Consider the following 27,550-nt stretch of genomic DNA (forward strand, 5'->3'; position numbering starts at 1 on the left):
TTAATTACCAGAGGGAAAAAAACTGTTGGAATGCCTGCTAGTTTTGACTTGCATTGATCTGTAGCGCTTACCCAATGGAATGAGCTGGAAGAGCTGGTGGCCAGAATGTGGCAGATCTGAAAGGGTCCTGCCTGCTCTGGACCTAGTTCGCGTTGTGTAGAATAGTGGGTAGAGTGGTGCCGACAGAATCTGTTCAGTGGTTTTGATTGTCTTGCAGTTGGAGTTTGTCCTTTTTTGTGGCGGCCCCAAAGCAGATTGTGATGATGTCAATTACTTTATTTCTCGACTGTTCTGGAATTTTTTCTGATCGTATAATTTTGTTACAGCTTTTTTAGATATTTTGTCAGACTTGATTTTGTCAGGACAGGCTCTGTTTAACTGATTTCTTGATTGAAGCGGTTTGGAGGTAATTGGGCTAGGGTGTGATCAGTAAAAATTTAAAAGTGATGCTGGGGGTTCATTAAGCAAAAAAAAAACAGCTCACCGTTGCCATGGTGTTGACATTATACTCCAGCTGCTGGATGTTGTTTTGCAGTCTTGTGACTTCCGACACCGTGGGATCCATGGTTCCTGCACCAACAGCAAATAACACAACTTATGAATTCATCCTGCAGTAGAATGGAGCATCAACACACAGACCTAATCAAGCACTGTACCCCTAAAGAACAGTTATGAAATGCAATAAATACAAACCCCTTGACACAGGGTATGTTATAAGAAGATCGAAGATATGAATTGGTACCACGTTACCAGGTGTCTTCATGCAGCTAATGACCTCATCCAGGTGCATCTGATTCAGGATAATACATGGAGTGGAGGTGGACTTTTAAAGGCAGACTAACAGGTCTTTGAGGGTCAGAATTCTACCTGATACACAGGTGTTCAAATACTTATTTGAAGCTGTTTCACACAAAAATCGTAAAAAAAAAAAAAAAAAAAAAAATCATACATTGTGATTTCTGGATTTTTCTTTTTAGATTCTCTCTCTCACAGTGGACATGCAGCTACGATGAAAATTTCAGACCCCTTCATGAGTTCTACGTGGTAGAACTTGCAATATAGTAGGGTGTTCAAATACTTATTTTCTTCACTGTGTGTATATATGGGAACACCAGGTGCTGTAAGCTTCTCTCCCCGGCTAAATGCAGAGGGGTTGCATCAGGAAGGGCATCTGGCGTAAAACTGTGCCAAACCAATATGCGTTCATCTGAGATGACACGCTGTGTCTCAAGTATGCTAATTATAAGTGGTGTACTATAGAGATCGTGCACCTATAAAATCCCGTGATTTTTTTTTTATGTCGCCACATTGTCAGTCAAACAAAGCACTGTTGAAAGTTAACTCCATTGAGATGAAACAAAAACATGTCTTTTAGCACAACATCCAGAATTTTGTCCAATACCCTAAAACAGGGGTGCGCATCCTTTTTTTTTACCCCAAGATTTACTTTTCAAGCAGCCAGTCTCCCGCGAGCTACGGACTACCATTGACGGGCAGGGGTGGGGGCAGTTGCCTCCTATATTTAAAATACAGAATTAGCTTTTTGTGCGCTTTATTGTCTGTGCTTTCATCCTGGATAAGGTTGTGCCAAGGTGAAATTTTGAAATTACACACCATCTCATCCTTGCACTTTCTACTTTGGCTTCAGACCAGACCTTTCCCACTCGGAAAAGAGAAAATCTCGTCCAGTTTAACCACTTTTTCTTCAATTATTATATTATCCATTTTAAAACACAATGATGGGCTGCGCAAGTACTGTAACATTTATAATTATTAATTAAGTGGGGGGGGCAGTGGAAGGTAAACTAGGAAAAGTGAGTGCCGGAGCAGCAGTCATTGTTAGAGAAAGTTCCGTATGCGGCTTAAAAGAAGCTAGTGACTTCATTTTTTACTGTACATATGTGAATTGTGCCATGGGATGTAACAACCAGTCATCCCTCACTCATTGAATCACATTGGAAAATGCCACGAACTGAATAAGTGTATGTTATACTTTCAATTGAGACTGCATCAGCGGTGCAAAATTGTGCACGCGCGCAGTTTTGAGAGACCATTAGCTGACGTTTTTTTTTTTTGTTTGTTTTTTTGGCACACAGTCCCGCAATTGACCAAGACTGCCTCGCGATCGACACATTGAGCACCTCTGCCCTAAAACATTTAGGAGGTGATAATAAACAAAGGTACTGGAAAAATTAAAGACACTTGGCATCGAGGATCCATATTTAATGCTGAAGTCGATGTTTTTGCCAAAAAGAAATTTGACTGTTAATTCGCTCCCCTGTCTTGGACAACTTCATATACATGTATCTGGTGAATAGGTCATCGAGTTTTACACAGATGGGTTTGAAAGTGTATAAAAGTCTGGACGCATACAAATACTTGGTCGCTGGAACTGTTCTCAATCAGGAATAAATCCCGCATAGTGATGGACCCACTCAAGGTTTTTTTCAATACAAATACCAATATTTAAATAAATGATCCCTGGTTTTACACAAACTCGCATTTAATAACTATGATTGGGGAAAAAAAATTAGGAAAGGGAATCGTCTCCTCCATACACGGAAGCGTATTGCTGCGACACGCTTACCTCCGTAAACTTCCCTGTGGCAGATGGTTTATTATTCTTTCTAAATACGCATAGTTCTGGTATGAGTCAATTTGGCATTATAAAAACTACTTGATTATTTCAGATAGAGAAGAATAATTCCTACCTGAAATGAAATGTTCGCGACACAGGTGTGTGTATTTCGTTGGGCACCATCCATTCCATTTAATTTCCGAAATCCATCGATCTTTTCTGGTCTTTTCAGATGGTCTTCTATAGAATGATAGCTTTGAAGAACTGTCTTGTTTATTGTGACATCCAACACCACAACAGGTCTCAGGTATTGTGAAAAATCTGGTCCGATAAAGTGACTCCTGCACTGCCGAGCAGCTTTGACCGCCAATATGGCGTCGCAAACAATGGTGACATCACATGCACGATCTCTATTGATTAAACACTTTGGTACCCACACAGCGGCTCCGACAGAAGTCTCTGTGTGATAAATATTAACCATACAGTAATATTACACAGTTCTATCATTTATATTTATATTGTAAATTCATAATACTGTATATATTTTAAAGTTTTATAATTCATTATTTAATGAAATACCTCTTTTTGTCTCAAATACACAAAGTAGAAATATTATTTACATATTTTAAACATTCTGGTACCCCGTAAACATGCATCCCTGCTACTTTGTTGTTTTTCACTTTTCACGGGTGGTTCTGGTCCCACTTAACCATGAAAGACAAACACTGAGTTAGTTGATAGCATGGCACCACATCACTTGGGAGACACCGCCACATTGGGAACTGTCGGAAGGAAAGCTAAGGAAGGAAATGAGGAAAGAGGCCACTTCCATCAGCAGAGCTTGGGCTTGCCATCCGAAGACAGGCAGTTTCGGTTTATACCCACAACTTGCAAATGGAAGTGGAACCGGAAATGCACATTTCCGCCATGTTTGAAAGAAGAAACATGCACACTTCTGATCACCGTACTTGATGGGAACTTGATTGGCATCACTTAGAGCGATCATATTGCCCATCCCTAGTCAACTCACATAAAACCAGCGCCGTCCAAAAAAAAAATTACTCTGTGTGTGTATTTTTGGAAGGCAATGTTAGAAATTGATAAAATACAGACACAAACATTTCCACTACTGTGCATTTTTTGGTACAGCATTACCTTGTAAAGACTCATAGTTCTGCCTTTCCCAATTGAGGTCTTCCTGCACCTGGTGTATGTTTTGTCGCAAGTCCTGTAATTCCAGTACTTTGAGTACCAGGTGGTCCACAGCCTGCATGCTGGGAAATGCAAATTCCCTGGTAACATACTCTTGATGCTGTTGAGGGTTGTTTACCTGTGACATCTGCACACATAATACACCACTTAGAAACACTGCTAGGCTCAGATGTTACAGATGTAAAATGTGAAGATTTTTTGTCATCCAATGGAACCTTGACATCTGTAAAAAAAAAAAAAATAATAAAACATGCTCCAAAATTCAACCTAGTTATATAGTTGTTCAGATCATTCATTACATTATGATATCATGCAAACTGTAAGTGCACCACACTAAATCTCAATTCGGCAAGTTTCTCTTCGCTTTTGTCTAGCTAATTCTGAAAGCCTGATAGCAGTAAGAGGAAAAATATTCACACGATGTTAGCATGCTCACACAAAAAAAAATGATTCTTCACCTAGGTGTGATCAAGCCTCAGGGGTTTGTTGGGCCACTTCCATGGATTGGATGGTGGATAAGACAAATAGTGAGTACTTTCAAGAGTAAAATAATAAATAATATTAAATAATCATTCAATCAGAAAGAGTACCACAGATGCATTATTTGCCTTGAGGATGCTCGTGGAAAAGTACAGAGAAGGTCAGAAGGAGCTACATTGTGTCTTTGTGGATCTAGAGAAAGTCTATGACAGAGTACCAAGAGAGGAACTGTGGTACTGCATGCGTAAGTCTCGTGTGGCAGAGAAGTATGTTAAAATAGTACAGGACATGTATGATGGCAGCAGAACAATGGTGAGGTGTGCCTTAGGTGGGACAGAGGAATTTAAGGTGGAGGTGGGACTCCATCAGGGATCAGCTCTGAGCCCCTTCCTGTTTGCAGTGGTAATGGATAGGCTGACAGATGAGGTTAGACTGGAATCCCCTTGGACCATGATGTTCGCAGATGATATTGTGATATGCAGTGAAAGCAGGGAGCATGCAGAGGAACAATTAGAAAGATGGAGACATGCACTGGAAAGGAGAGGAATGAAGATTAGCCGAAGTAAAACAGAATATATGTGCGTGAATGAGAAAAGTGGAGGGGGAAGAGTGAGGCTACAGGGAGAAGAGATAGCGAGGGTGGACGACTTCAAATACTTGGGGTCAACAATACAGAGCAATGGAGAGTGTGGTCAGGAAGTGAAGAAACGGGTCCAAGCAGGTTGGAACAGCTGGCGAAAGGTGTCTGGTGTGTTATGTGACAGAAGAGTGTCTGCTAGGATGAAGGGCAAAGTTTACAAAACAGTGGTGAGGCCGGCCATGATGTACGGATTAGAGACTGTGGCACTGAAGAAACAACAGGAAGCTGAACTGGAGGTGGCAGAAATGAAGATGTTGAGGTTCTCGCTCGGAGTGACCAGGTTGGATAGGATTATAAATGAGCTCATTAGAGGGACAGCCAAAGCTGGATGTTTTGGAGACAAGATTCGAGAGAGCAGACTTCGATGGTTTGGACATGTTCAGAGGCGAGAGAGTGAGTATATTGGTAGAAGGATGCTGAGGATGGAGCTCCCAGGCAAAAGAGCGAGAGGAAGACCAAAGAGGTTTATGGATGTGGTGAGGGAAGACATGAGGGCAGTTGGGGTTAGAGAGGAAGATGCAGGAGATAGGCTAAGATGGCAAAAGATCACACGCTGTGGCGACCCCTAACGGGACAAGCCGAAAGTAAATAATCATTCAATCACCAAATAATTAACTTGGAATTTTATGGCTGCAAGACATTCCAAAAAGCTGGGACATGATTGATAACATCCTGCTCCAAGTGGAGGAGTTCAAGTATCTTGGGGTCATGTTCACAAGTGAAGGAAGAATGGAGACGTCTCTTCGCTAGAGCGAGAGAGCCGAGAGAGAGAGAGAGAGAGAGAGCGAGAGAGAGAGAGAGAGAGAGAGCGAGAGAGAGAGAGAGAGAGGAGAGAGAGAGAGAGAGAGAGAGCAGAGAGAGAGAGAGAGAGAGCGAGAGAGAGAGAGAGAGAGAGAGGAGAGAGATCTCTCTCTCTCTCTCTCTATCTCTCTCTCTCTCTCTCTCTCTCTCTCTATATATATATATATATATAATATATATATACACATACACACACACACAGTCACTTCCAAAACTTCTTGTTGACATATGGGTTTTAAATCTAAAGATGACAGATCACAAAAGTTCTGAATTCCACCTTATGTTTCATAGTACTTTCATATAAATGTGTTGAATAACTTGGGAAAGTGCATCCCGCTTTTCAAGTAAACAAAAGTAGTGGAATGTGTAAGTGATGGGTTTTTCTAGTTGCTCAGGTGTTGCCTATTTAATTGATCGCTTGAACATTAAATAGCCCTTATTTTTGGCTCAGGGTTTTACCCATGAAAACTGCATTTGCTGTTCGGCAAACATGACAACCAGAGAGCTTTCGATGGGAATAGAGCAAAGCGTTTTGAACCTGAGAGAAGAGGACAAACACTGGCCATAGTCAATACAACAATTTGGAATGTCTTGAAAAACAAAAACTACTGGTGGACTGAGCAACATTGTGAGAGCTCTCAAGAAACACTCAAAGACAGTGACATCACTGCCAACTTCCCCAGAGCAGGACTGTTCAAAGATTTAGAGGAAAAAAAAAATTACAGTATAAATGCCATTCCACAAGATGCCTCATATCAGCAAAAATAATCGGAAGGCCAAATTAAATTTTGGTGAGAACAGAGATGATCCAGAAAGGTTCTGGAACAAAGTTTTAAGGATTGATGAGATGAACCGATTTTAGATAAGATTAACCGGAAAAAAAGGCCCAAGTTTGTAGAAAGAAAGGATCAGCTTTTGATCCAGAACAAACAATCTCATCTGTGACGCTGATGGAGGTAATGTCATGGCTTGGGCTTGCATTACTGCTTCTGGAACAGGCTCACTCGTGTTTTTTGATGATGCAACACACAATGGTAGCAGAAGAATGAATTCTGAACTCTACAAAAATATTTTGTTTGGTAATTTAAAGAGAGGCGGCACAATGGATCAGCTGGAAAGCATTGGCCTCAAAGTTCTGAGGTCCCGTGTTCGATCCCGGACCCGCCTAAGTGAAATTTGCATGTTCTCTCCGTTAATTGGACATTAATTGAACACTGTAAATTGCCCTTAGGTGTGATTGTGAGTGTGGCTGCTTTGTCTTGATTTGCCCTGTGATTGGCTGGCAATCAGTTCAGGGTGTACCCTGCCTCCTGCCTGTTGACAGCTGGGATAGGCTCCAGCACTCCCCGTGACCCTTGTGAGGATAAGCTGCTAAGAAAATGGATGGGATTTAAAGAGAAATGCAGCCAAGCGAATCATGAGACGCTTTCTCCTGCACCAAGACAACGACCCCAAACACTGGCAACACGACCAAAGACTTGAATTGAGAGGTAATATGGAAGGTTTTCTACTGTTAGGTCAAGCAGAAATTAAGATCTGTATCACTTATAGGCCTGTTCTAGTTTTGCTGCATTAAAGTGGACTTTTAAAGCTGCTGTTGTGGTTTATTTGGATTCTGTTGGATATTTACTGAGAATTACAGTGATTCGGTCAAACAGAACAATGTTTTTAAAGGGGAGTGAAAGGAAAAAAAAGGAAAGAGTGAAAAGGTAACTAAAAAAAGGAACACAAGACAACATAATACAAAGCACTAGCTGTAAACATGATGAGCAAAGTAATATATTATACCCCTTGTGCAGGGGTCTCAAACTGACGGCCCCAGAAGGCATTTGTGGCCCACAAAACGATATTTTGTGGCCCCCACCTTAATATGAAAGTATAATGGTACTGCGGCCCTCGGCTTTTACAGTGTTGTGTGCGGAGCTGACGAGTCGACCAATCACGGTGGAGTAGATGGCTATCGGAGGTGTGACTTTTTTTTTTTAGTAGTTTTGCATACAAGTTGTAAACACCAGCGTCCTTCATCTCGTTTTGTGTTAAAAAAAAAAAAAAGATGTTTGAGAAGATAGGATTGTTTTTAATTTCTAATTTAAATTCCACATACTGTACGTCCACATGCGCCAAGGCTGCGGCCCTGCCTCAGCCAGACTCCGCCTCCAGCAGCCCCAAGGTAAATTGAGTTTGAAACCCCTGCCCTAGTGCAATGACACATTGGATTTTGAGTTGTGTACAGATCAGTATTGTTGATAGGCTCCAGCACTCCCCCCGACCCTTGTGAGGATAAGCAGCTATATATATAATTTTATATATGAAGAAAATTAGTATTTGAACACCACGCTATATTGCAAGTTCTCCCACTTAGAAATCATGGAGGGGTCTGAAATTTTCATCGCAGGTGCATGTCCACTGTGACAGAGATGATCTAAAAATAAAAATCCACAAATCACAATGTATGATTTTTTTTACGATTCATTTGTGTGATACAGCTGCAAATAAGTATTTGAACACCTGAGAAAACAGTACAGTAGCCTTTGTTTGCAATTACAGAGGTCAAACGGTTCCCTGAGTTGTTCACCAGGTTTGCACACACTACAGGAGGGATTTTGGCCCACTCCTCCACACAGATCTTCTCTACTTTAGACAAGTTTCTGGGCTGTCACTGAGAAACACAGAGTTTCAGATCCCTCCAAAGATTTTATATTCACTTCAGGTCTGGAGACTTGCTAGGCCACAACAGAATCTTAATATGCTTCTTACGGAGCCACTCCTTGGTTTTCCTGGCTGTGTGCTTCGGGACATTGTCATGTTGAAAGACCCAGCCACGACTCATCTTCAATACTCTGAGGGAAAGAGGATGTTCCCCAAAATCTCACAATACATGGCCGCGGTCATCCTCCCCTTAATACAGTGCAGTCGTCCTGTCCCATATGCAGAAAAACACCCCCAAAGCATGATGCTCCCACCCCCATGCTTCACAGTAGGGATGGTGTTCTTGGGATGGAATTAATAATTTGTCTTCCTCCAAACTCACTTTGTGAAATTATGACCAAAAAGTTCAATTTTGGTCTCATCTGACCACAAAACTTTCTCCCATGACTGCTCTGTATCATCTAAATGGTCATTGGCAACTTTAAGACGGGCCTTGACATGTGTTGGTTTAAGCAGGGGAACCTTCCATGTCGTGCATGATTTCAAACCATGACATCTTAGTGCATTACCAACAGTCACCTTGGAAACGGTGGTCCCAGCTCTTTTCAGGTCATTGACCAAGTCCTGTCGTGTAGTCCTGGGGTGATTTCTCACCTTTGTAAGGATGATTGAGACAGCGCGAGGTGATATCTTGCATGAGTCTCCACTTCGATTGAGATTGATCGTCATGTTTAGATTCTTCCATTTTCTTCATGATTTCTCCAACAGTGGACCTTTTTTTTCCCACCAAGCTGCTTGCCAATTTCTCTGTAGCCCTTTCCAGCTGTGTGGAGTTGTACAAGTTTGTCTCTGGTGTCTTTGACAGCTCTTTATTCTTGGCCATGTTACAAGTTTGGATCTTACTGATTGTATGGGGTGGACAGGTATCTTTATGCAACTAACAACCTCACACAGGTGTATCTGATTCAGGATAATACACAGATCCCTCCATGATTTCTAAGTGGGAGAACTTGAAATATAACAGGGTGTTCAAATACTTATTTTCTTCAATATATATACACAGTATATCCTCCAACAGAAAAAAAAAATATTATTCTCACTAAATATGAGAGCCCCTGTAGCTCAGTGGTTAGAGCACTGGTTTTGTAAATCAGGGGTTGTGGGTTCGTATCCCACTGGGGCCTCCACTCCCTGAGAAGGGTTGCGTCAGGAAGGGCATCCAGCGTAAAAATTGTGCCAAACATATATGTGCGTTCATCTCAGATGACACGCTGTGGCAACCCCGAAAGGGACAAGCCGAAAGAAACTTTATTCTCACTAAATATACTTCCAAATCTCAACATTTCACCAGATGTTGGGAACAACCCAAGTAATCCATACACACAAATAAAGTACAACAAATAAGATCAGAAAATAAGTTCTGTGTAAAACTGAAATTACACAGAAAACGTATTGAACACATGGAGAATGGGAGTTGCAAAAAGGCATGGAAAGCCAAGGCAACCCCTAAAAACCTATCAATCACTAATCGGCAATTCAGCTCCTTGTCAGTGCACATGAATATTAGCAAGTTCAGTCGGCCGACAAATGATCTCATCACCAAGATGTGAGCAAGTCTCAAGTAATGATGGCTAAACGTAAAGAGCTGTCTGAAGACCATCGCAAACTAATTGTTGCAAAACAATGATGGCATTGGCTACTTGTGCAATGTTGGGCCATGATATTTAAGTGAAAAGACAATCATACAACCTTCAGCCTCCATCAGGATTTGTGACAGAGGAGTGCAAAGAATCAGGGGATTTGAACAAGAGCCAACGACCACCTTTTGGAAAGCTTCAGAAAATCTCAAATTAGCAGGTACTGTTTTAAAAGCAAAACATTGAGTAACGTACGCCACTGCCATAGCCTATGTGCACGTTGACCACACTGGACCAAAGTGCTGAAAATATATAAATAAATAAAGCTTGAGTAGCACACATTGGCTTGGATAAAAACAATTACTTAATTGCATATCTCGCATTACTTCGCATTACTTCCAGTTTGGCATTATTTTAAGTTTAAGCATTAAAATAGTTAATAGATAACTCCCTAAAAAAAGCAGCACGTAAAATGTCCGACAAGGGAAAATACCACTCTCGACCACTGTTACACTTCCATTAAAAATGCATATCACGCAATTCCTGCGCTCCCCGAGGCTCCTCTGATCACTGCTTACTCTACTTGAGACCTACATACAGTTAAGCACTTAAGTGCGCAAAGCCTTTGCTGAAATGAGTTAAAAGAGGAAAATTAGAACTTTTAAGCTGCTTTGACTGCAAAGACTGAAGTGTCTTTAAAGGTCAAGTGTCATCCCTATAAACATTCTAAAATAGATATTGTAATGAAAAATCCATATATCATTATTCACTTCAATGTCTACATGAAAAAAATAAATGTGAGTGGAGAGCGCCTCATCCATGCCCAAAGTTGCAGAAGTGTCATTCTACGACATCCAAGTGGTCACCATATGGGCTGCATCCTCTGTCTGTGACGTCACCCGGACATTCGCCAATGAAAACACGCTGTCCACCCTACTATGGGAGACGAACATGCCCCTTCTGACACGGAAGCTCTTTTCGAAAAGAACATCACACAACCGGGTGAAGTTATCGGGGCAATATTACACTATTGTTTCGAGCCATATTCAGATGACATGTGATCACGGCCAAACCGCCTCCCCGTTCGATCCACTTCCGCAGCGGAGATGAGCCATTGCAGCTCATCGCAGCCAGCTAGTGTGGCTCATTTTCGGCGCTGAGGTGGCTTATCACGTGGCCGAGCCATGCTGCTTTAGGGGGTTGTTCAAAGCCGCCGCAGTGAGCGATGAACAACACCGTCGAGCCGGGGCGCTTTACTGCATTGTCGCCGCACGCGGCTGAGTGAGGATTTTTAGGCTGCGTTCTTCAGAGTCGCCGCCGTCCGCAAGCCCGACGTACAGCCTCCGGTGTGGCTCATTTTCGGTGCCGTAGTGGCTTATTATAGAGGCGAGTCGTGCTGCTTTAGGGGTTGTTCATAGACGCCGCAGTACGCGATGAACAACACCATCGAGCCGGGGCGTAGGTAGAAATTGTAATGTAGGTCAAAGACAAAAAAGAGGAGGAAAGCGGCTTATTCAGAAGAAGAAGAGGAAAGCACAAATCCTACAGCTGTGTTTAGGGACTTTGAATGTTGGAACTATGACACGAAAACCTCAGGACTTAGTTGACATTATGATTAGGAAAAAGGTTGATATATTTTGCATCCAAGACAGCAAGTGGAAAGGGAGTAACGCTAGAAGTTTAGGTGCAGGGTTTAAATTATTTTATCATTAAGTTGATGTGAAGAAAAATGGAGTAGGGCTAATTTTAAAAGAAGAGCTGGCTAAGAATGTCTTGAGGGTGAAAAGAGCATCAGATCGAGTGATGAAGATGAAATTTGAAATTAAGGGTATTATGTATAATGTCATTAGCAGCTATGGCCCAGAGGTAGGATGTGACCTCGACTTGAAAGAGAAATTCTGGAAGGAACTAGACGAAGTAGTCCTGAGCATCTCAGAGAGAGAGAGAGAGAGAGAGAGAGAGAGAGAGAGAGAGAGAGAGAGAGAGAGAGAGAGAGAGAGAGAGAGAGTAGTGATTGGTGCAGATTTCAATGGACATGTTGGCGAAGGAAACAGGGACAATGAAGAAGTGATGGGTAAATACGGCATTCAGCAAAGAAATTTTGAAGGTCAGATGGTGGTGGACGTCGCAAAAAGGATGGAATTGGCAGTGGTGAACACTTATTTCTAGAAGAGACAGGAACATAGAGTACCTACAAGAGCGGAGGTAAAAGCACGCAGGTGGATTATATTTTGTGCAGATGATGTCATCTGAAGGAGGTTACCGATTGTAAGGTAGTGGTGGGGGAGAGTGTAGCTCGACAGCATAGGATGGTGGTGTGTAAGATTACTCTGGTAGCAGGCAGGAAGATAAAGAAGACAAAGGTAGAGCAGAGAATCAGGAGGTGGAAGTTGAGAAAGGAAGAATGTTGTGTGGTCTTTCGGAAAGACCAGGCTCTAGATGGTCAGGAAGAGCTCACAGAAAACTGGAATACTACTGCCAAGGTATTGAGAGAGGCAGGCAGGAGAGTACTTGGGGTGTCTTTTGGTAGGAAAGAGGAGAAGGAACCCCAAAATACAGGAAGTCATCCAAGGAAAGAGATTAGCCAAGAAGAAGTGGGACACAGAGAGGACTGAGGAGAGGCAAAAGGAATACGTTGAGATGCGTCGTAGGACAAAGGTAGAGGTGGCGAAGCCTAAAAAAGAGGCATATGACGACATGTACACCAGGTTGGATATGAAAGAGGGAGAAAAAGCTCCCTACAGGTTGGCCAGACAGCGGGATAGAGATGGGAACCGTGTGCAGCAAGTAAAGGTGATTAAGGATAGCGATGGAAATATGTTGACTGGTGCCAGTAGTGTGCTAAGTAGATGGAAAGAGTACTATGAGAACCTAATGAATGAAGAAAATAGGAGAGAAGGTAGAAGAGGCAAGCGTGAATGACCGGGAAGTAGCATTGATCAGTAAGGAAGAATTTAGAAAGGCACTGAACAGAATGAAAAATGTAAAGACAGTTGGTCCTGATGACATACCAGTGGAGGTAAACACTTGGGGTCTACAATACAGAGCAATGGTGAGAGTGGTAAGGAAGTGAAGAAGCTGTCTGGTGTCCTATGTGACAGATGAGTCTCCGCTAGGATGAAGGGCAAAGTTTATAAAACAGTGGTGAGGCCGGCCATTATGTACGGATTAGAGACGGTGGCTCTGAAGAAATAACAGGAAGCAGGACTAGAGGTAGCAAAAATGAAGATGTTGAGGTTCTCGCTCAGAGTGAGCAGGTTGGATAGGATTAGAAATTAGCTGATTAGAGGGACAGCCAAAGTTGGATGTTTTGGAGACAAGGTTAGAGAGCAGATTTAAATGGTTTGGACATGTTCAGAGGCGAGAGAGTGAGTATATTGGTAGAAGGGTGCTGAGGATGGAGCTGCCTGGCAAATGAGCAAGAGGAAGACCAAAGAAAAGGATGATGGATGTTGTGAGGGAGGACATGAGAACAGTGAATGTTAGAGAAGAGGATGCACGAGATAGGCTTGGATGGAAAAAGATAGCATGCTGTGCCAAACCCTAACGGGACAAGCTGAAAGAAAAAGAAGAAGAAGATGTTAGTTTCTGTGAGGAAGTGCGTGTACCAAGGAAATATTTTCACACGCTCAATAACAAGCCGTGTTTCCCAGCCAGAACTGAGGCAACTCCGCCAGGCTAAAGAGGTTGCATATCGTAGTGGGGATAGGGCCCTCTCCAATCGCACAACAAACCTGCTGACTAAATAAATTAACATTGCAAAGAGGGACTATGCAACTAAACTGGAGAAACATATTGGCGCTAATCGGAAAGCAAGGCAAAGAAAATTCATTTGTATAGCGCATTTCATACACGAGGTAACTCAATGTGCTTTACGTGATTGAAAGGCATTTTAAAACAAAGAGATAAAACATTTAAAACGGGGATAAAAACAATAAAAATGACAAAATCGTATACAGTGCAAGCAATATGATCAAAAAGTGAATATATTATATAAAGCATAAGAAAAAAGAACAGTTTTCAACCTGGATTTAAAAACATTCACACCTGGGTCTGACCTCACCTTTGTTGGCAACTTGTCCATTTGTGTGCAGCATAATAGCTAAATGCTGCTTCACCATGTTTGCTTTGGACTCTACGCTCCACTATTTGACCTGAGTCAGTCAATCTCAGAGCTCTACTGGGTTTGTATTCCGTAAGCATTTCTTTCATATATTCAGGACCTAAAATCATTTAGTGATTTATAGAACAGTAGCAGAACTTTAAAATCTATTCTAAAGCTGACTGGAAGCCTGTGCAAAGACGAGGATTGGAGTTATATGCTCTGTCCGCTTTTTTTTGGTCAGAACGCGAGCTGCAGCATTCAGCTGTTTGATACTCTTTTTTTTTTTTTTTGGGGAGTCCAGTCAGAAAATCATTACAGCCGTTCAATTCTACTTGAGATAAAAGCATGGATGAGCTTTTCCTGGTCTGCTTTACACATAGAAGACTTCACTCTTGATTTGTTCCTCATATGGTAGAAGGCAGTTTTTGTGATTGATTTGATATGATTGTTGAAAGTCAGGTCGGAATCAATAAGAACACCAAGGTTTCGGACTTCGTCTTTGGTTTTTAAAGATAGAGAGTCCAGGTGTTTACTAACAGCAATTCTCTTTTTTTTTTATTGCCAAAAACAATTGTCTTCGTTTTGTTGTGATTTAGTTGAAGAAAATTTTGGCTCATCCAGTTATTTATCTGATTTAGACAGTGGCACAATACCTCAATTGAACTGTAGTCATCTGGAAACACTGGGGATAGAGATGGGAACCGTGTGCAGCAAGTAAAGGTGATTAAGGATAGCGATGGAAATATGTTGACTGGTGCCAGTAGTGTGCTAAGTAGATGTAAAGAGTACCTTGAGAAGCTAATGAATGAACAAAATGGGAGAGAAGTTAGAAGAGGCAAGCGTGAATGACTGGGAAGTAGCATTGATCCGTCAGGAAGAATTTAGAAAGGCACTGAACAGAATGAAAAATGGAAAGACATTTTTTGGCAATCTGTGTACTCTCTTGAGAAGCTTCACTTGGATTCCGCGTCCATGCGCCAAAGACCTCGGTTGCTGTCCCAGTAGTAACTCTGGGGAAAAAACTGAGCGTATTTTGGAAAGTTGTTGAAAGTCCGGACCAGACTTCCTGATGGTTTGCAAGTCTTCACTTGTATAAGTGAGTCCAGAGACAAACGAAAAACACAAACTATACACAGTAGAGTAGAGCACGTAACTGAGCGGTCCATACGGATAGGCGCCATTTTGATGATGCATGATGATGTAACATGGTGGAAGGGAATCCAACGGAAGATAGTGGCACATGGCCGCAGGCACATATATGAGATGTGTTTGGAAATTCAATCTGACATCAATGACCCGATTCACAGAACAAAAACATCCTAGCTGAATGTAAAACACGAATAACAGATACTACTGGGATTGAGAATGAAGTTACAGAAGAAAAGTAAGAAATGTCCTTACAGCTCTGAGCAGGACCCTCTCTTTGCGCAGCGTGTCCCTCACCATCACTGCAAACTGCAGCGGCTGATGCTGAAACATGCTCTGGAAGACATCATCAATTGCACAGTTTTTACTTAGTGCAGTGCACTCATGTCTTGTACTTATCTCTAGTCTGGTGTGGCAATACTGGAATAACCTTCCAAAAGCAAAGTGAGTAAATTGTTTTTTTGTTTGTTTATTTTCTTTAGCTTAGTGGTTAAAGGTTCTTGTCTTATTTTGAATAGTCAACATTTCACGAACAATATATTCAAGTTCAACATCATATAGAGGACTCAATCACCAAACGCCTCACTTTCAGCTTCATTTTGGTGGATTCTGCTGGCCTTCCTACCATGTTCTTGCTCATCTGCATCAGCTTCATTTTATCCACCACATTAGCATTTTGCTGAGAAGATGACTGCAGCATCATGATGATCTCATCCAAAAGAGCACGGGCATTTGATTCCTGCTCAGTTTTTTCAAGGGCAAAATCCTCCCTGAAAAACATACACAAATACAGATACCACAGGCCATTATGTGAGTTTTAGGTATGACTTGTTCCCCTTGGGCAGCATGGTAGTTGACTGGTTAGAGGGTTTGCCTCACAGTTCTTGGCCTGTGTGGAGTTTACATGTTCTCCCCGTCCCTGCGTGGGTTTTCTCCAGATACTCCAGTTTCCTCTCTCATCACCCCCCCCCCCCCCCGCCCCAAAAAAATGCACTATAGGTTGATTGGAGACAATAGAGTGCCTTTAGGTGTGCATGTCTGCGTGAATGTTTGCTTATTTATATGTGTCCTGCAATTGGCTGGCAATTATTTCAGGGTGTACCCTGATTCCTGATAGCTGGGATTGGCTCCAGCACTCTTGCAACCCTTGAGGATATGTGGCTCAGAAAATGGATAGATGGATGTTCTCATCATTTATAATGGGTTTGTGCATTTGTGTGTGTATTGAAATTGTGTAGGTGTATGGGTATGACAATCGCCATGTCTTGTGTTCCCACAATTAGCTACACACGTGATTGTATGTATGGGTGTGTGTGCGTGTGTGTGTGTGTGTGTATTCACGTGTGCAAGTGTATGCGTTGTGGTGGGTGTCTCGGGGGCCGCTTGGGACACTGTTCAGGATTAGGTCTCACATTTACGACTCCAATACTTTCACCCACAAACTAACTCGCACAACACTACTCAAACCCCCTCATACACACAAGTGAAAGTCTTGCTCTCATCAAGACTACTCAAAAACACAGTACTCAAACCCTCTCATAAGCACTACTGAAACATAAAAACTACTCAAACCTTCTAATAAACATGATGAAATCAAATGCCTCTTTTAAACACTATTCAAACCCGCTCTTAAACACTACTATCTAGATTTTAAAAAATAAATCTCGGGAGGGGGGTGTGGGTTCACAAACATGTATGTGAGCATTTGTGGTAGATATCTGAAAGGATTTTAATATATTGTCTGAATGCATTTGAGGAAGGAATAGATTTGACATGTTTGCGTAAGCTTTTTTGACGACTACGTGTGCAGAGATTTTACGTTTGTGAAAATGTATTTATGAGTTGAAAAGGAAGTGTATGCATAATAAAATATAGCATTGACCAACAGCAATAAAATACAATAGCAAGCCTAACTTTAAGTGCCACTGACATTAAAAACATGAAGATTAGTATGTTATTTACCAGAAAAAAAAAATTGGCCGGAATGGAATCACCCGTTTGTTCACAGCACGTCAGAATGTTGTTGTATATAGATTTTTTTCAGCTCCCACCATGAAAAAAATCTGTGGACTGTGTGGGGTTGAAGAAGGCAGAAGTGACGTATTATGCATACAACTTCAGCTACAGAGTCGAGTGTATTTACCTCTTGTACAGACAAGGAACTAGCTGTTTTTTTCTGCATTTTTGCCAAAATTCTGGCTTATTGTGGTGTTGGATTTTGCTCAAACACACGGGAGGCTGGGTTCACTCTTTACATGTTTCCAAAAGACCTGATTCGTTATGAAAAATGGATTGCACAGGTGCAAACGACAAGAGCCTTGTGGGTTTCAAATGACAGTTGTGTATAGAGGTAGTAAAAAAAAAAATAATAGTGGGGGTACTAATTTGTCTCACAGTTTATAGCAAATGTTATGTGTGATTTTAGAATTCCCTTTGTCAAAAAAACAACAAGGCAGTTGTATGGCATTTAAGACAATTTAATCACACACAATACAATACAACAAAAAACAATGACAAACTAACACAAAATAGAAGTGCAAAGACAGTTTAGTAGCGTGTAACACAATCTAACTAGCCAAACAATGTATAGTCACCAAAGTCGAACGAATGTTCCAAATAGGCAAATGTTATTTCCAGCAAATGTTCGAAGTTGGCAATTGTTCCGAATATGACCAAAAGACAAAAGCCACCAGACACAGTTGCATCCGTGTACTTATCCAAAAGCAGCAGTGGTAGTAAAGAAGCCCCATCGACAGCCATCCTCCCAAACATTCCAGACATCCACGTCCGACAACGTAATGAAGTCCTTCTCTCAGAAACTAACAAAAGATCTGGGTCATATAACTAAATAAAATACGTAAATCAGGGTTGCTCAATGTGTTAATGGGCGCGGGCTGCCATTAGCGGTAATGCAGGCCACCGTTTCCCCCGACGCAGAGGTGGGTCGAGCGGGGAGGCGGGGCAGGTGCATGCGGCGCACCGGGGGTGAGGAGGAGAAAGGAGCTTTGGATTTCACGACGAAAGCGCTTGTCAGCAGCAAATCCACACCGCCCCTGGGCGGTCAAAGACTCGTCAACCCTTTCCGGCGCAGTTACGCTGCATTGGCGTCAACAATCGTGCAGCCATTGTTTTTCGGCCGGCGGAGCGGCCTAGCTCGGCTGGCCTGCTCTGGATCCTGCTAATTATGTCGGGCAAGGTCCATCCCAACCTGAGACCTTCGGACAACTGTTTAGTCTGCCGCCGCTATGTAAAACGATAACTCCGACTTGTGTTCATTGTGCCAAAACTGGAACCACCTGCGCTGTTCCGGCCTACCAAAACTTTGATCCTACTGGGACGACTACATCGGTCCCTGCTGCAATGCTGCGCCACCCATGCCGCCACCGCAGCCGCCTCTGCCCAGGTCACAACCAGAGTCATTCAACGTCTGCCAGATAAACATCAACAGCCTCAAGGTCAAGAAAGCCAAACTCTCTGCCTTCCTGGCAGTCAAGGACATTCATGTCTGCACTATTCAAGAGACCAAGCTAACTGCAATCGGTAACTAATCTGTCATCCGCTGCGACCACGATAAGGCAGCAACGGTGGCGGCCTGGCGTTCATGGTTCAATACGACATCACCACCACGTCTCGACGCCTTGACTGACGCCCCCTCGTCGAGCACCTCGGAGCGCAATTGATCGCCGTCACCTCGGGAACATCGTTGATCATAATCCACATCTACATGCCTCCTCACTCAAGATGCACTGCAGACTACACTGCATCGCTCAGCCACCTGCTAACCACCACGGTAACACGGTAGTCATCGGTGACGTCAACACACACTCGCCCCTGTGGCACTGTGACCTGCAGGAAGTCGCCCAGGGCCCTACACTCAATGACGAATTCGAACAATCATCCTACGGCGTCTTAAACAAACACACACCAACACGTGTCGTGGCAAACTGTAGCAGCTCACCAGACGTTTTGCTTGCATCACCGTTACTTTTCGCCAGGGCCACGTGGACCACCAAAACACGTCTGTCATCGGACCACCTTCCCATTGTCATCAGGTTCGAAAAGGAAGTCGTCCACGTCGATTCGAAATGTTGTACCTACATCAACTTTTGTCGCGCAGACTGGGAAAACTGCACTGCCTGGTATGATGCCCGCTTCGCCAACCTTGCACGGCCCAGCAACGTGCACAGCGCCGTCCCCTGTATCCTGTTCAAAGCTTGCCGCCGCTACATCCTTTGCGGTCGCATAGCTCGGGTTCGGCTGTCTTTCCTGACCCCCGCAGGGCGTCTCGCTGACGAACGCGACCGTCGAGGTTAAATCGACCCGTCCAACCCAGAAATTTCTCGGCTTGAGGCAGAGTTTCCTCGAGCTGTCAACGAGCACCCCTCTCAACGCTGGCGGGAACACATTGAACAGTGTGACCTTCAGTAAGGCGTACGCAAACTTTGGTCAACGCTGCGTTCGCTTACAAAGCCCCAGCTGCCGAGAGACAACGTTGCTCTTCCATTCAACGGTAGAATTGCCAGTGCTCCCCAGTCCTGTGCCCGGTATTTCAACACGCAATTCCACGCACACCCAGCCGGCAAACCATCGGTACATTCGAAGGTCTCCCGAAACGTCCTGCGTTTGTTGCACTGTTTGAAAACCGACGACGCACCAACATTCGTCCCGGCCGACATCGCCACGACCATCCGTGGCATAAAGGCCAGGAAAGCCCTGGGGCCCGACGGCGTGTATGCTGTCATGCTCATACACACAGGACCGGCCTGTCACAGCTACTTCGCTGAACTGTTCAGCCTCTCGCTCTGGTCATCCATCGTTTCTTCCATCTGGAAATTCGGCAGGGTAATCCCCAGTGGCCAAACTGCTCAAAAGCGTCTTGCTTCCGATGGTTGTAAACCATCTCCCATCAGCGCCTTGACAACATGGATTCAAAAAGCAGCACAGCACAACCACCGCGCTCCATACCATCTCTGCCCAAATCGCCGACGGATTAAACATGCCGAAATCTCATCACCGTACCGCCGCCATGGCCCTGGACCTGTCCTCGGCTTTCGATACGGTCCGCCACGCGACACTTGTCAATGACATCCGACACTCACAAACTACGCAAAACGCTTATTTGCCTTGCCTTGTACAGTTCTTCACAGATCGTAACCTCCAACTGTCGGCGCCAAAATCAATTGCAACCCTCTTCACCAACTGGAACGCCAAATTCAATCTCGACCTTGGAATTCAAATCTCCGGCAACAAGATTCCAACGGTGAACCAGCCGAAGCTGCTTGGTGAGACTTTCGACACCCGTTTTACGTTCGCCACAAACGCGAAGGACGTCAAGTCACGCCTGCACGGCCGAGTCAACGCCCTGAAACCACTCGGTGACGTCTCCTGGGGTGCCAACAAAGACATGCAAGCCACCAGTTACAAAGCCATCGGACAGCCCCTGCTCAACTATGCCGCCCCGGACCTAGCCGACAGCCATTGGAAGGTACTTCAGGCCAGCCAAAATGCAATACAAGCGCGGACTTACTGAACTCCACAAATCGGCCGTCACCAACACCAGGCAGGCCTACAAGCCTAACATCAACCCTGGGGGCTACCCGCCTCCAATTCACGACGACGAACGGCCTCTACCTCTGGAAGCACGCTCCATCCTCGCCCGTACGCTCCATCCTCGCCTAACTGCACTCGGGCTTCTGTCGCCTGCTGAACAGCTACAAACACTGCCTCAACGACACAGTTGCCAACGTCTGCCCGGACTGTGGCACCAGGCCACACGACACGCAGCACCTGTTCAACTGCCCGGCGCGCCCTACTACACTCACGGCAGATCTATGGCGGCGACCGACCGAGGTGGCCGCTTTCCTACGGCTATAACGCTTTCGCACGATTTTCTACGTCGACGCAGCAACACTGTCACGCTGGCTATCACAACAAAAGAAAGGAGCCCTCCCCCCCGACTGGCCACCGGTGTCTGGGCACCCCTGACGTAAGTAATAAAAGACGTCAGTCCGTCCATCCATCCATTCATTTTCTACCACTTTTCCGGGTCAGCTCGTGGGGAAAGTAGCTTCAAAGAGAAGAATAAAGAACTAATTGGTGTCGGTGGATGCATATTGTCTAAATATGACTCAAAACAATATGGTAAAATGTCCCCAGTCACTTCATTCGCGTCTCAGATGTTTTCTTCCTCAAAAAAAGCTTAAGCCAGAAGGGGCGTCAGAAAAATCTGAAAATCGCTCTCGTTCATCTGCCATAGCATTTGGCACAGCGTGTTTTTAATGGCTGGGCTCAAGTGTGATGCCTCCACATGACCTCACAGACAAATATGGCGCTCACTGTGATGCAAATTGTATCGAGTCAGACTGATGCAACTTTGCACTATTATAAACCGCTCCGAGCTCACTTTTTTTTTTTACTTTTATCATCATCAAAGTGATGAATATTATTTGTAAATTTCATAACAATACCTATTTTAATTTTTGCTTCAGTGGCACTTTAAGCAGTACTGTTGTACTGTATAGTACATACATATTTTTTATAATGTATACATCATTCTTTTTGATGTTTGTGGTCCAATAACATTTTTCCTTATGAATTTAAAACCCCTGCTTTTAATTTTTCAGTGGCGTTGGACAGCCTTCGGCTACCGCCCATTTCACATTGTACCCGACCCCTATGGCCCCTCTCACAGGTGGTGAGCCCATGGGAAGGGGGACCCATGTTAACCTTTCGGGCTGTGCCTGGCCTAGCTCCATGGGTGCAGGCCCGGCAATCAGGAACCTGCCTTCGCGCCCCACCTTCAGGCCTGCCTCCAGAGGGGGGCCCCGGTGACCCGCGTCCAAGCAAGGGAAACCTGAATCCACTATTCTTATTCATCAACGGGATTTATGTACTTTGTCTGGTCCCTCAACTAGAACCTGTTTGCCATCGATGACCCTACCAGGGACATAAAGTCCCAGACAACCTAGCTCCTAGGATCATGGGGACACACAAATCCCTCCACCACGATAAGGTGATGGCTTGAGGAGGGGTGAACTACGATTGCAATTCATAATGCTTTCTTAGTCTGGAACCACCTTTACACAGTCTCAAAAACACTGAGGAAAAATGCCCGTCACAGCCCCGTGAGGCAATTTCATATTTACCACGGAGTTTTAAGCATGTAATAATTCTTCCAAGCACATACATGTTTTCCTGTTTACTGATTGTGCAGGTCAAAGCTACGTTGCGTGTGTGTTTCTTTCGGCTTGTCCCTTTCGGGGTCGCCACAGCGTATCATCTCAGATGAACGCATATATATGTTTGGCACAATTTTTACGCCGGATGCCCTTCCTGACGCAACCCTTCTCAGGGAGTGGAGGCCCCAGTGGGATACGAACCCAAAACCCCTGGTTTACCAACCCAGTGCTCTAACCACTGAGTTATGGGGCCTCAGGTCAATACTACGTTGATGAGCAGAATTCAACCGTGCAGCTATGTTAGAAGTCCCGACCAAACCCAGTTTGAGGGGATTGTCAATATGAACCACCGCCTTCATGTTTGGCAAGACATTCTGAAAGATGTTTCAAATCATTGAATCCCGTTGTAGTCCATGTAGTGTCTCCCCCGAACAGCAAGGAAAAGAAAAACACAGATTTTCTGATCACACATCCAGTTACCCATTTTTTCCTTCTGAACTATTCACGGTTGAAGGTGCGGGTTCTGTCTTTTCCTGCTTTAACGATATTAAAATCCACCAGATGATGTGGTCCAAAACGTTTAATTCAAAATTTTTGACTAAGTGGCAAAGTGCTAAATGTAGTCATTATTAAAGTATCTACTGTACATCCTTCATATAGATGGGTTACTTTTATTCATCCTTTAACTCGCAATGAAAACAAAGCTTGCTGGTGCTATCTGCCAAAACTGAACGTTTGTTGTGTCTTAACGTATGTCACGCCAAAAATTTATTTTAATTGGCTGATTTCGGCCTTTGGGCCACATTAACTGGGCACCATGTCTGTCTCCTGAGAGCAGTTAAAGACATGTGCACTACGATTTTAATGGCTCATCACTTAAACAATTGCTCAAGGGCTGGACCTATTTGAGTCGCAGTTAGAGAAATTGTACTTAGCTTTGGTAAATAATTTGGATTATGCAAAATGTTTACTATGGAATTGCCTGTTTAACATAATTGGTAGTCATAATTATAGATATTACTCGAGATGAAAAATGATTTATAGATTATTACTTTATAAAAGAGAAGACTATTTTGAGCCTGTATCGTGCTCCGCGAGCACCATCTGCATCAATGCAGAGATGTTACTGTGTTTGAGTGGTTGGACTCGTGCATATAAAAGTGTTTATGAGTTTTTGAGTAGTCTTTATGAGTGAGTGGGAGTTGTTTTTGAGAGTGTTTGACTAGTGTTTATGAGAATGTTTGAGTAGTGTAAATGAGAGTTTATCAGACGTTTTTGTGTGTGAAAGCATTTGAGTTGTAAGTGTGAGAGCTAATCCTGAATAGTGTCTCTCATAGGGGTGTCTGACTCCTACCATTTTTGCTTCTCAATCCATTCAGACAAAAAGTGTCGCACTTCAATCGCAAAGGTGACTGAGGGGTAGAAGTCGTTGATGGTCTCGTCAGGCAGGTACTGTATCAGCTGGCTGATGCGACTCCACTGGGCCATGGTCAAGATGGGCTGCAGTGTACATGGATAAGAATATTATTCATATTATTCATTCATATTCAAATGTACAAGATTGGGAGACTTAAATCAAGCTGCGGGTCAAATTTTAACAACAATCCTTTCCATGATTCTAGTCAAACCTGTGGCTTCCACCAATCCATATTTAAAGTGCTTGGCATCTTTAGTTGCGGCTCAACCTATTCCAGTCAGGTGAGAGGTGAAATAAACCTTGGACTCAGGCAGCACGATATTTTGTTTGAGCATTATCTTTGCGATGTACACTCCATCTAAAGAATCATATCATATCACAAGGTCTGCTGCAATGTTTTTTTGTGCTGTGAAGTACTGTACATAGTGAATCAACTAATATAAAATGTGACCAGCTGTTTGCACATGCTCAAAACAATTGTATACTTGCTTTAGTTTATATTTCCATCCATCCATCAATTATCTTTGCCGCTTATCCTCACAAGGGTCACGGGGAGCGCTGGAGTTTATCCCAGCTGTTCATTGGGCAGGAGGTGGGGTACACCCTGAAGTGGTTGCTAGCCAATCACAGGGCACATTGAAAAAAACAACCTCCCTCACAATCACACTGAGGGGCAATTTAGAGTGTCCAATTAATGTTGCATGTTTTTTGGGATGTGGGAGGAAACTGGAGAGCCCGGAGGAAACCCACGCAGGCACGCGGAGAACATGCAAACTCCACACAGATGGGTCCAGGATTGAACCCTAGACCTCAGAACTGTGAGGCCAATGCTTTCCAGCTGATCCACCATGCTGCCAATTTATATTTCACTCTTCACAATTAAACAAGGCAGTCAAACGGCAGCTGTGTGAATGGGTGAAGTGCATTCAGGGAGATTGCCTAAATGGGAGTGAATGCGGTCTTTGGTAATACAGTCCAAATTTTAAAATTGAATTACTGGGAAAAATTCCCATTTAATCAAAATCATATTTTTGAGATTGTAGGGCAAAAAGCTGCAGCTGGGAACTAGTGGTTAGAATGGGTGTTGAAATTATACAACATAAGCAACATATTGAAAAAAACTAGTAAAATAAGTAAAATGTCTTTGGGATGTGGGAGGAAACCAGAGTCTCCAGAGACAACCCACACAGGCACGGGAGAACATGTAAACTCCACAAAGGCAGGGCCAGGATTTTAACCCAGGATGCTCAGAACTATTTCATCTAGTTTTCTCCAGATTTTCTCTTTCAAATCTAGGTCACATCCTAGCTGTGGGGCATAGCCGCTAATCACATTATACATTTATTGTATTGTATTTCTTCCGGCTTGACTCAATTTCAAATTTCAGCCTTAGCACTCGATTTGATATTCTCTGCCCGCTCTTCCTTTAAAATAACCCCTACCTAATTTCTTTCCCCATCTACCCCGAGGTAAAATAACTTCTATCCTGCTCCTAAATTTCTAGCCTCACAATTGTAGGGATTTGAGTTTGGACCCTACGTGTGTTCACGAATCGAGGAAGATGATTAGAAAAAGTTAACAGCAAATGGATTTATTACAAAGGAATGTGCAATACAGACGTCCGGGTCTTATCTTGGTATCTGGCGCATACGAGACGTGTGTCTTCTGGCAGAATAGCCAAAGAAGAAGACAAAAGCTGCCCAGTAACACAAGGTTTTTATATGTATGGGTCCGGGTCCATGGTAAAAGTGGCTATTCCCCCCCGCCCGCAGTCCGGTCCTGGGCCAGGATGGTAACTTTCCGCTCCTTATCTGTTGTCGTTCGTCTCCACGACAACGCCTGGGAGAGGAGTATGGCGCCAGCCGGTTTTTTCAACCACCGGCTCCACAACACATCCTTGTCTGATTAGCGAATGGGCAACACTTTATCCCTTGATTAAATGTACAAGGTTATATTGAATAATGAAATAATGAAAGTGCAATAAAAGTAAAATAGTCTTCACTACCTTTTGACCTGCTCTTTTGGATGCACAAAATATCAAGCTTTCTCCTAATCATCGTGTCAACAAACTCCTGAGCTTTTCCTGTCATAGTCCTATCATTCAAAGTCTCTACACTCAGTTGTAGGCTCTGTGCATTCCTCTTTTTCTTCTGCCAACAAATCTTGCTTTCCTCCTCTTTTTTTGTCTTGGACCAACAGTAGCTGACTTTCCACCGACACCGTACAGGTTAACGGCGCCGGGGATGGCGTTGTTAACCCAGGCAATCACCGATCCGGTAAGATATTCTTAAGATGAACGCTCATATTTGTTTGGCAGTTTTACGCCGGATGCCCTTCCTGATGCAACCTTCTGCATTTATCCGGGCTTGGAACCGGCCTACAGATTGCACTTAGCGTGGAATTAGCTGAAGTGAAGATTTGAAGCTGTGAAATGCGTGATAGACATCTGACACAAAAGGCAGTGTCTTGTCAGGCTCAAAAAAAAAAAAAAGGCATTCTTCCACTCTAGTAAAAAGGTCCTGTGTTCATCCACATATTTTTGTTTAAATTGACAAATTATTTTCTCTGAAGGTTACCATCCGATTGGGAAACTTTGAGACATTTTTATTTTTTATTATTTATTTTCATGCACATGCCAGTTTTGCAAAAATACAGTGTTAAACTTTCCTGCTTGGGTCACCTGACTGGTCGGGAGACGCAGCGGTGATGTCTTGTCCGGAGCCAAGGTTGTCCTCCTCAGGGTTAACGCCCTTCTCTCATTGCACAGCTGAAATGGGTGCTGGTGGGAATAATAAAGCCACAAAGCACTGATTTGGTGCTTGAATGGCTTAATCAGGGAAGCATGGTGGAGCACCTGAAAAGTGTTAGCCTCACAGTTCTGAGGTCCAGGGTTCGATCCCAGCCCGCCTGTGTGGCGTTTTTGTATGTTCTCCTCATGCCTTCATGCGTTTTCTCCAGGCACTCCAGTTTCTGTCCACATCCCAAAAACATGCAACATTAATTGGACTTTAAATTGCTCTTCGGTGTAATTGTGAGTGCAACTGTTGTTTCTCTCCGTATGCCTTGGTTGGCAACCAGTTCAGAGTGTACCCTGCCTCCTTCCCGTTAACAGCTGGGATAGGCTCCAGCACCCCCATGACCCTTGTGAGGATAAGCGGCAAAGAAAATGGATGGATGGCATTATTAGCTCTCGTGCACATACGACATCGACATGTCCTTCTCTAATTAGTACTCTTCCCCGGTCGCTATCACTAAACTTGTAACTCGAACTGACCCTGCGTTTTTTTCCCCCCTTTTCACAGTCTTGCTGCACACGCCTGCACAGTCCCAACTTACAGTCGCACTGACACCAAAAGCATGATTTTTGATGTTTTTCATTTTAAAAAAGTCAGCTGGAATAGATCAATTCTTTTTTTTAAAAAAAAAAAAAAAAAACACAACATGATTTTGACATATATGGCTCTTGTAACTCCCGCCATGAAAATCCTCTCGAGGGATTTGTTTTGAAGAACCAGGAAGTGACATTATTTGCAGATTCTCACTCAGGCGGGTTTGTGGGTTTATACCAGTTTTACCTGCGGGAAGGTAGCTCTGCGTTCCTTCGTGTTAGCCAAAATGCCGGCTCTTTGTATTGCTCAGGCATGAGGATTTCGGCAAATATGGTAACCGATCTTTCGGTTCTGTTGATTTTTGTCCTGGGAAACTGT

The 27,550-nt window shown here is 43.6% G+C and overlaps 1 protein-coding gene and 1 non-coding gene across 8 annotated transcripts in view; one reads left to right on the forward strand and one right to left on the reverse strand.

The window, feature by feature from the left end:
• The window catches only part of stat6 (signal transducer and activator of transcription 6, interleukin-4 induced), a 126,067-nt gene that overhangs the window by 80,924 nt on the left and 17,593 nt on the right, over positions 1-27,550 (reverse strand). For 5 of the 7 annotated variants that reach the window (XM_061805894.1, XM_061805856.1, XM_061805848.1 and 2 more), the window contains exons 2-8: positions 26,718-26,813; positions 26,524-26,622; positions 23,781-23,926; positions 15,874-16,018; positions 15,504-15,584; positions 3,734-3,917; positions 485-570 (exon numbers count right to left, since the gene is read on the reverse strand). In XM_061805894.1, the coding sequence (XP_061661878.1) occupies positions 485-570; positions 3,734-3,917; positions 15,504-15,584; positions 15,874-16,018; positions 23,781-23,926; positions 26,524-26,622; positions 26,718-26,780 (804 nt within the window). In that variant the 5' untranslated portion in view covers positions 26,781-26,813. Of the gene's footprint in view, positions 1-484; positions 571-3,733; positions 3,918-15,503; positions 15,585-15,873; positions 16,019-23,780; positions 23,927-26,523; positions 26,623-26,697; positions 26,814-27,550 lie in introns of all 7 variants that reach the window. The other 2 variants (XM_061805887.1, XM_061805879.1) reach the window with 2 other exon arrangements.
• trnat-ugu (transfer RNA threonine (anticodon UGU)) lies at positions 9,472-9,544 on the forward strand. Its single transcript has one exon. It is a non-coding gene; the product is annotated as a tRNA-Thr (tRNA).

The sequence above is a fragment of the Syngnathoides biaculeatus genome, chromosome 2 (genome assembly GCF_019802595.1).
Source record: "Syngnathoides biaculeatus isolate LvHL_M chromosome 2, ASM1980259v1, whole genome shotgun sequence".
Lineage (NCBI taxonomy): Eukaryota > Metazoa > Chordata > Actinopteri > Syngnathiformes > Syngnathidae > Syngnathoides > Syngnathoides biaculeatus.